The 10,391-nt window shown below is 39.5% G+C and overlaps 1 protein-coding gene and 1 pseudogene across 2 annotated transcripts; one reads left to right on the forward strand and one right to left on the reverse strand.

The window, feature by feature from the left end:
- The first annotated feature begins 4,411 nt into the window (after positions 1-4,411).
- On the forward strand, positions 4,412-7,062 carry LOC143594473 (3-beta-hydroxylase pseudogene; annotated as a pseudogene). The gene is made up of 2 exons (XR_013146337.1): positions 4,412-5,038; positions 5,947-7,062. The product of XR_013146337.1 is annotated as a 3-beta-hydroxylase pseudogene (transcript).
- LOC143594474 (lysM domain receptor-like kinase 4) lies at positions 6,872-8,569 on the reverse strand. The gene has a single exon (XM_077073784.1). The coding sequence runs from the start codon at positions 8,567-8,569 to the stop codon at positions 6,872-6,874; it is 1,698 nt and encodes a 565-aa protein (XP_076929899.1).
- Positions 8,570-10,391: the final 1,822 nt, after the last annotated feature.

Genomic DNA, 10,391 nt, shown 5'->3' on the forward strand with positions numbered 1-10,391 from the left:
TAATAACCGCTCTTGTAGTAGTATCCGACGAAAATAACTTTTTTGCCGCGGGGATCAAGTTTGTCATCAGACTCACTTGTGATATAAGCATCACATCCCCATACTCTAAGATAAGACAATTTGGGTTTCTTTCCCTTATGCCATATCTAATATCGTGTTTTGTCTATCTTCTTAGTTGGAGCTAGATTGACAATGCGGGCGGCGGTCATAAGGGCGTAACCCCAAAAGGAGTGAGGCAAGTTAGTTCTACACATCATCGATCGAACCATGTTTAGCAAAGTTCGATTTCTCCTCTCGCTCACGCCATTAAGTTGGGGTGTGCCAGGTGGAGTGAGCTGTGAAACAATTCCATGCTCTTTTAGATGAGTGATGAACTCTGTGCTGAGATACTCTCCACCTCGATCTGATCGAAGTATCTTAATGGTTTTATCAAGTTGTTTTTCCACTTTGCTTTGAAACTCTTTGAACTTTTCAAAAGTTTCGTGCTTGTGTTTCATAAGATACACATAAGCGTATCGACTATAATCGTCGATAAAAAAAACGAAGTATCTTTCATGGCTTCTAGTCATGGTTCTGAAAGATCCACATACATCAGTATGTATGAGTCCCAACAGATCACTTGCTCGTTCACTTTTATTAGTGAAGGAGTCTTTCGCGAGTTTGCCAGCTAAGCAAGATTCATAAGTGTTAAAAGAGTCTGGTCCTGTGTATTCAAGAATACCTTCGGATTGGAGCTTTTTAACTCTTGCCTTGCTTATGTGGCCAAGTCGGCAATGCCATAGAAAAGTATCATTGACACTAGTCTTGATACGTTTTGAAAGATGATATACGCTATTGTCAGGTTGAACATCAATCTCATAAATACCATTTCGAGGTTTAGCCTCAAAATAAAAGATATCATTTAAGTAAGCAGAAATAGCCATGCCATTAAGAACATACTTAAATCCTTGTTCAAATAACAACGAAACTGAAATGATGTTTCTGGTCAAGCCAGGAGCATACAAACAATTATTTAAAGGAAAAACTAGGCCAGATGGACAAGTAAAATGAAATACTCCAGTTGCCAGAACTGGTACTCTCTTCCCATCTCCAACGATGAGTTCCATGCTGCCTTTATTCAGTTTCCTCCACTTATCAGGCTCCTGCAAGACATTAACGATGTGGTAACCACATCCGGTATCAAATACCCATGTGTTGCTAGAGACAGTGAAAAGTTCAATAACGTATATGGAAATACCTCCAGAAGAGCCTTCACCATTGGCTCTCTTCTTTCTGATCTCAGCAAGGTGCTCAGGGCAGTTTCTCATCCAGTACCCCATTTGGTTGCATTTGAAGCACTTGCGCTCCTCAAAGGGCGGCGGCTTTTTCTTTGCAACCACCTTGTTAGTGTTGGTGGCAACATGGGCAGCAACAGTAACTTTCTTCTTGCCTTTTCCCTTAAAACCCCGATTCTTTGGTTTTGGCTTCTTGACACCAGCAGATCGAATCATCAGAACTTGATTGGTCCTAGAAGGAATGTTCATCTCAGCCGTTTTGAGCATGTTATGAAGCTCCGACACTGTCTTCACCCAACCATTCATGTTGAAATTCATTACGAACTGGTCGTATGAGTTGGGGAGAGAGTTGAGAATGAAATCCGATGCCATCTCATCGGGCATGGGATAATCAAGTTTCTTGAGCTGATCGATGTGCCCCTTCATCTTTAGAACATGAGCACTGACGGGAGACCCCTCTGCCATCTTTTAACTGATGAGTTGTTTCATGGTGTCGAAACGTTCTTGACGGGCTTGTTTCTGGAACATGCCCTTGAGTTGCTCAAGCATCTCATAGGCACCAAAGTCTTCTAAGCCTTTAGCAAGCTCAGAAGTCATGGTGGCTAGCATAATACAGGAGACCTCAGCCGAGTCATCCTTATGCTTGTCAAGAACTTTTCGTGCAGCGGCTGTGTTGTTTTCAGGCTCGGTCCATCGAGAACATACAGGCGCTTTGCCATGGTTAGAACAAGTCTTAAGTTGCGGTGCCATTCGATGAAGTTGGTACCATTCAGTTTATCCTTCTCAAGGTTAGTCTTAAGGGCGTAGAGTGAAATTTCGTTTGACGACATCTGATTAATTAAGCAAAAGTAAATTTAATTAGTATTTTCGATGTTGTAGTCCTATTATTAATGATCCAATAACATTAATTAATTAGGAGTATGAGAATCTGGCTTCCAGTTATTAAAGGCAGCTGTAGCACACAACATTAATAAGTGGTTAGGCAGACTGACAACGATTGCCAATTGTGAATAGAGCACAACTCTCGGTTATGAGGCCTATAGAGACAACGATTGTCTGTATAGATACGTTTAGCCTCATCTTTGCCCATTTTAAGTCTCCAGACAGCTTTAGCACGTAACAGGAGAGTAAAATAATAGTTGTCCTAGTATCGTAACGTGTGAAAGGGCCGGATGTGTCAACGAAGCGCTTTCACCTTGATGGGATATGCTAGAAAACAAGTGTGGTGCTGTAGCTCCAAACACTCGAAATTTCGCAGTATGCCTCAAGTGTGACTTGTAGTAGGATTGGCATAAACTATTGGTTTTAAATTTGGATAAATTTTAAAATTACAAAGTAGAGTAAAAGTCAAATTTTACTGTTTTTATTATCGCGACGCATAGATGAACCATTTCATCTCTCAGGACACTTAGTTTTAAATAACCTATCAAAACTAAGTTTGTAGCGATACGACTAACCAATTTTAAGTTATAATAACTTATTAGTTTTGGAAATCAAAACGCTTTTAATTTGCAAAACAAAATCGGTTAATAAAATGTTTATTTTCCAATTTATTTGGTATTAGGTCGGTGATATTATAATCCTGTTATAAACAAACCAAGCAACCACAAATAGCAAATAAAAAATATGTAAATCCTTTATGGCCAAAAAATTGATCGGTCTCTCTAGAGCCAATTAGGGAGACCGATCGGGTCAAGGGGTTCACAACACAAACAACCACAAGGATGGACTTCACGGTGCATCCCGTCGTCTTGTCCAAACTCCCACTAACTCCAAAAGGTCCTCGAGCTCGTCCTCGGTTATCTTCGCGTCTTCTTAATTACAAATTTATAAACTAACATTAATATGTCCTATTACAAATTTGAACCATCTTTATGGCCAAAGAAAACCGAAAATTAAATAATAACCTTTTTACAACTTTTGAACCAACCGTATAACCAAAACAAGCTCAAACACCAAACACAACCAATCAAACACATAGGTCGGGGCCGGATTTACATATTCACAATAAATAAAATTTCGGGTCGTTTTGACTTGGTCAAATAAAATAAACAAAACTTTGACCAACTCAAAATCACCCGAAAATAAAACTAGATCTATAAACTTTAAATGATTTAAAGTTTAAGATGTAGATCCGGTTTTAAACGAACCGGTATCGACTCGTACGTTGTAACCTTGGCTCTGATACCACTGTTGGGTTTCAACGGTGGTCCGAGAAAAAAATCGGTTAAACTATTTACGGTTAAACTATTTAAAACTCGTTTTAGTTAATATTTCGTTTCGATAATTATTAATCCATATTAATAATTAAACTCATAAACGAACAATAAAACGCAGCGGATAAAAACGAGTATACGAACCATAAATGGAAACCCGAACCCGGATCCGATTACAACAATACGAGTACGAATAAACGAGTAAATAACCAAGCATAGGGTGTTATTCGATATACCTCGGTTAACTAGAACCGGGAAGACACACCGAGGAGTAAACGAAAACACTAGATGATGACACAAGAACAACCAGCTGCTCCGGCAACCCTAACGGCGGCGGCGGCGACTGAACAGCGGCGGCAGTGGCAGCTGCACAGCGTACAGCGGCGGCGGTTGACGGAATAGATGTAGACGGCAGCAGCAGCACCCACTGGTGACCTTGATTCGCCGGAATCTTGGTCGCTGGAAATCCGGGTTCACCGGAAACAATGGAGGTACGCCGGAAAACCGGTGATGTGGGTTTTGACAGCACCGGAGCTTGAATGGAGCTACGGTGGTGCTTGTAGTGGTTGAAAAAGGACCAGAGGTGGCTAAGGTGCGTATGCGGCGGCCGGAATAGGCTCGCCGGAAAAACGACTTGGCCGGAATTCGGCGCCGGATATTTTCTAGCAGCTAGGGTTTTCTTGTTTTTAAGTTGGTTACCATAAATAGATAAATAGTATGTATTTATAGGTAATTAACTTAGGGTTTAATAATTAACCATCTTGGGCTTGAGCCCAATCAAACAAGTCCAGTCCATATAGTTATTTTATGTGTCGGGCCTAATTAACATTTAAGTAGGATTTTATCTCGTTACCCCCGGTGTAACTCTATCCGGATCACGTTCGGGTCGGTCACGTTGACTTGACCCGAAACGTCCATAAAATCCAACAAACCCATGATCTAATCTTCGCTAGCCTACCCAAATTAAGTATCCCCGACACACTTACTTATGGATCTAAGGACATAGCATTTTCACCTTATGAAGAGTATTGGAGGCAGTTGAGGAGCATAGCGGTGCTCCAACTTTTAAGTAGTAAACGAGTTCAATCATTTCGACAAGTGAGAGAACAAGAAATCCGTGATATGATCGATATAATTGGTAAAAGTTGTGGATCGGTAGTTGATTTAGGTGAGTCATTGAATTCACTTACGAATAATGTGATTTGTAGGGTGGCTTTAGGGAAAACATATGAAGGGGAAACGTTTAAGGACTTGTTGGTAAGGTTTACTTATCTTCTTGGTTCGTTTTCAATCGGAAACTATGTACCCTGGTTGTCATGGGTGGATCGATTAAGCGATTTGGAGGCAAGAACAAAGAAGGTTGCGGAAGAATTTGATGAGTTTCTTGAGGGGGTTCTTGAAGAGCATGTAAGTAAGAAAAGAATTGTGGATGGTGACGGAAATGGAAATGACAAAGGCCAAGATCTAGTTGATATCTTACTAGATAATCAAACAGAAAACACTACCAACTTTATGCTTCATAGAGATGTCATCAAAGCTGCCATCATGGTAACATGTGTTTATTTATTAGATTGTGTTTTTATCTAATTTTTTTTAAATAAATATTTTATTTATTTATTTATTTATTTATTAATTACTCAAAACACAAATCGAACTACATCTGGATAATGGGTAAGCGAGCAACAAGCTGCGCCGCTATCCCCTTTTGAATCGCAAAGCCTATTCTACTAAATATAAATCCTTGGTTTCTCGGGCTCTGCGAGTCACTGTGGACCACCTTCTGCACCCGCTCCAAGAAGCGAACCGCCTCGGGAGCTAGTGATCCAAAAGTGTCGAAGGCAAATGGAATGAACACGTGCTGATTCTCCAAACACGATGTCTCATGCTTAGCAACCTTCCTAGACTCCGCTCTCAAAACCGCCTGCCCCGGTACGAAGCCACTGTCTCTCAGCCCCACCAATGGGGACACCCCAGTGAGGTCAACACACGCAGGCTTACCCCCTGCCCAGCCAAACACAAGAACATCCGCAGGACGCAGGGTAGATCTTCCCTCACGCGGATCAGTCAAAAAGTTAACAGGTGCCTCTTTCTTGGCTAAGATCCCGGCACGTCTAAGCACATCCCATAAGACATCTCTAACCCAGTCATGACGATACTTGAATCCCGACAATTCCTTAAAGTGGAGGGCATGCTCACCAAATCTATCCAAACAAGTTTTTTTACAAATGGGGCATAATTCATCTGGAGAGAAAAAGGGAATCATAAGTCGGTATTTAAGGATGAAACAAATAGCCTACATATATATATATGTAATTTATATATATATATATATATATATAGTAGTTCGATTTATCTAAAAATGATTAGATAAAACAAATAGCCTACATATGTATATATATATATATGTAATTTCTGATTTTTAGTTTGAGAATATTTGAACTATGTATTTCTTGCAGGATTTGTTTGCTGCTGGAACCGATACCACATCCACAGCCATCGAGTGGGCAATTAGTGAACTAATAAGGCACCCAAAAATAATGAAAAAGTTACAGAAAGTGGTCAGAGAAATAGCCCATGGAAAACCAATGGTTACCGAGGATGATTTGGAGAAAATGGCGTACTTACAAGCTGTACTTAAAGAGGCATTGCGATTGCATAGTCCACTTCCATTACTCATTTCCCGAGAATCTACACAAGATGTCAAGCTAATGGGGTACAACATTTCAGCAGGGACACAAGTGATTGTTAATGCTTGGGCAATAGGGAGAGATCCTTTGCAATGGAAGGAGCCCGAGACGTTTTGTCCAGAGAGGTTTTTAAACTGTTCTATCGATTATAAAGGGCTTAACTTTGAGTATATTCCATTTGGCGCGGGAAGGAGAGGCTGTCCTGCAATTCAGTTTGCTATAGTCGTTAATGAGCTCGCTTTAGCAAATTTGGTGTACAAATATGACTTTGCATTACCAGAGAATATGAAAGGAGAAGAAATTGACATGACTGAGATCACGGGCCTTACACTCCATAGGAAATCCCCTTTACTGGTTGTGCCAACTCCTTGTTTCGATTAGAATCCTATCTAAAACTTATCACTTGCAGCCATTTAGTTACAGCCTAATAGTTGATTAATCATGTTTTCTCATTACTGTAAATATATTGAATCTTATAAATCGTCTAGCATCATAATGTTATTGGTACGTTTCTTGTAATTTGATTTCTCAAAACATCATTGCTATAGTATTTGAAATGAATATTTAAAATTTGTTTTTTTTAATCTCAGTTGAAAATTTTGGTTCCGCATTTTCTACATGTGTATATGTTGAGATGAAATTAAAACGAGAAAACTTAATTACATAAGGTATTTACATAATACATTTGAAGTTATCATGAAATTCTTGATAGAGCCTTAAGAACATCATTCATAGTAGGCCTAATTTCAGGGTCATCATGAATGCAACATTTAGCCAATAGTGCTAGACGCAATGCATCCGCTAAAGTGTACTCCCCTTCCAGATCCACATCCATAAACTTGTTAAATTTCTCCAAACATTCCGATGAACCAGCAACAACTTCCACATCACGGTCTAACCATTTCCGACCAACCACCGCCTCTTTTGCTGATAAAAGCTCCATCAAAACAACCCCGTACGCATACACATCCGCCTTAGTCGAATCCTGTCCACATTCCAGATATTTCGCACTATCTCCGCCATCTCCTTCGGCCACTACATTGTAAACTATTGGCTTTGCGAGATTAAACCCCGAGATCTTTGCCCTCCAATCCGTTGTTATCAAGATGTTTCCGCTACTTATATTGTGATGTGCATATGTTGGTTTAGTGCAATAATGTATGTAATGCAGCCCTTCTGCGATATCAAATGCGAGCTTCACTCGTTTAGCCCACGTTAACTGTTTTCGAGTTTTGGAGTCGTGTAAACAGTCTCTTAAACTACCATTTTTCACAAACTCGAAGACTAGATAACACTGGTTCATGTGGAAACAACACCCTTCAAGTCTAATAACATTGAAATGGTTAATCGTCGTTAAGATGTTGATTACATGATTCGCGGACTCAATTGATTTCATATCTTCAATCACAACTGGGAAACCTCCTGTTATTTGACCATTGTATACTGATTTTCCGATCAATAAAGATTCCGAGAAGTTTTGTGTAGCGAGTTTAAGCTCGTCGAAACTAAAACTCGTTAAAGACTGCTTTAACTTTGACATGCCATCAAGAAAATCGGGTGAGAAACGTTTAAACTCGAGTCCTGTTATCGACACGACTTGTGGCTTTTGATGACGACATTTCCACTTTAAAAACACAAGAAGCAGGATTACACCACAAAGACAAACCGTTGCAAAACCAATAAGAAAGGTCGAAAAACGGTTTCTCATGCTACGATTCACGATTCCGTTAACCGGAATAGTGTATTCATGTGAACTTGGACCATTAACCACATGGTCCAAGTTCAAGACAGGTACACGCGTTGTTGGGACTAACAATGTGGTGCCCCCAAAAATAGTTTGGTATGGGTCCAACTTGTTTGCTTCATGGATTGACTTAGGTGTTACCCCGAATTTCCTAGCAACGATATCAATAGTATCGCTTTCCATCAAAGGATAACTCACGAGGTACATCGTACTGTTTACCTCGCGTGACGTGTTTACGCATGCACACTTAATAGGCACCTTAACGAGTGTAGTCTCGTGAAGGTTTCCGTTCTGTTCTTCCAGAACAAATGGCTTCACGAGCCCTTGGTACACTCCGCAAGCAATATCCAAGAATGATTTCAAGTTATTGTTTGTGTAGTTAATTAAGGCTCGTGAAGACCTATCAGGACAATCGCAGATGATTGGTACAACAACCTCACGATGTTGGAGGTGTATTGCGGGTTGGAGTTCGGATTCATTGACATTAAACAGTCCGGCAATGTCAGATAGTTGTTGGCTGAGTTGAGGTCTGTAAATGGCATACGTGTTACAGGTTTTGGTGTCCGAGTTACAAGTGTAGGTGGAGCCGTGGAGCGGTGGTGCGGTTGTGTTGCATGGTGTATGGTCGTATAGTTGTCCGGAACACATGGGCTGTATAATTGAAAACAGGAGGGTTAGAAGGAAGCTGATCATATGCATATGATTCCTCATTGTCGTAGGAGAGAGATTTTGTTTGATAAGAAGATTTAAGAAATCAAAATGGGACTGAAAGAAGTGAGTAAATGATTTAAAATGGGTCCTGGCCTGCTTTGGCCGGCATTCCGACAGCAAACATTTTGAATATTCAATATCATATGACTCTTATAACATTGAATATTATTAGTATCATCTAACTACTTTCAGAACTCATATTACATTTATTTATGACATTCATATTAAAAGACCATGCGAACATGCATGGGTTCTAAAAGACTTAATAACATAGTCATGTCTAAGAAACCTCTTTTACATTTTTTTCATTTTGAAGGAAAAAACACAATAATACTAATGTTTTTGAAATCCAATCAGCTACTCCAATAGATATTCTTCTAAGCATCTTATAGACTTCTCTCAATCGCTTTCTAATGGTTATCTGAGATAAATGCTTAAAAATACACATCGGTCACTACTAGAAAGCAACGCACTTGAGACCATCTTTTCGGTCGCAAAACGGTCGCAATTGCCCTGATGCGGCCGTTTTGCAACTGAAAATGCCGTGGGAAATACGCATCTCAATTGCTCCGTTGCGACCATTTTCCGACTGCTAAAACATTTTAAGACCAACTGCTAAAGCACTTGCACATCTTGTAATCACCGCTACTGTCGCAATTCATGCAACCCCCGTTGCGGTCACAAATCTTCTAACCACCGCTGCGGTCGCAAATTCTTGCAACAACCGCTGCGGTGCAATTCTTGCAACCACTATATTACGGTCGCAAATCACCTCAAACCGGTGTCGCAAATCTTGCAACAAGAGTTGTTTATAGTCTGCTTGCTAGAGTAAACCCACAACATTCCTTCCGATCTGGACCAATTTGAATTGTCCTGCCATTATATATATACTAAAAGGTAAACTTGCCTACACTCACATAACCCTACTATTTATTATATGTACAATTTTTTAAGCTTGGTGTACAAGCCTTTATAGCTTTTCAATTACTTACATGGATGTGTATGTATTATTTACATGTGGGGCTTTCATTTGTCTTCCAAAAACTCCTCTACGTGTCCTCTTGATAACCACAAATAACACAAAGCTCCCACATATTTTTATCTCCTCTCTTTCAAGCCTAGGTTAGTACACAAGAGATATTTTAATTATTTTTAAGTCTAAAATCGAAGAGCTTAATTACTATTCCACTACTATAATATAAATAATAATGATCATCCTTATTAATTTTTTGTATCTTTTGGTCAAATTTTATTAAGAGTTGTGATGTTTCGGTCTAAATAAATTTTACTATTTGACATTTTAACGTGTCGCAATGTTCGGTGTGCTAACTTTTTTACGTGTACTTATTGTTTGAGCCACTTTGATTCCTATAATGGCTTAAACAGGTTAAAAACCAAATGGTGTTATGGATAATGGCTCGAATGGCTTAAAGACCAAATTGTGTTACGAATAACGGCTCGAATGGGTTAAAGACCAAGTTGTTAAAATAGATAATGACTCAAATGGGTTATATACCAAATTGTGTTAAAACGGATAGTGGATTGAATGGGTTAAAGACCAACATTAACGGGTTAAAAACCAAATTTTTTTACCCCCCCCCCCCCCGGCAACGCAGGGGTCTTAATACTAGTTCTATAAAATAAAATAAAAAATCCAAAAATAACCCAATTAAAGTGTAATATAATTCAAACGCACGTCCAAGTGTTCAAAATATTCAAAATAAAGTGTGTCCACGTGGCTTCAAAATACATGAAGTTG

Source organism: Bidens hawaiensis, unplaced genomic scaffold (assembly GCF_021521415.1).
Source record: "Bidens hawaiensis isolate Kalapana, Puna unplaced genomic scaffold, B.hawaiensis_p1.1 tig00043676_1, whole genome shotgun sequence".
NCBI classification, from domain to species: domain Eukaryota; kingdom Viridiplantae; phylum Streptophyta; class Magnoliopsida; order Asterales; family Asteraceae; genus Bidens; species Bidens hawaiensis.

What these genes read in the sequence shown, in the direction of transcription:
- LOC143594474 (XM_077073784.1), bottom strand. Translation starts at nt 8,569, where the DNA reads ATGTGTTCCGGACAACTATACGACCATACACCATGCAACACAACCGCA.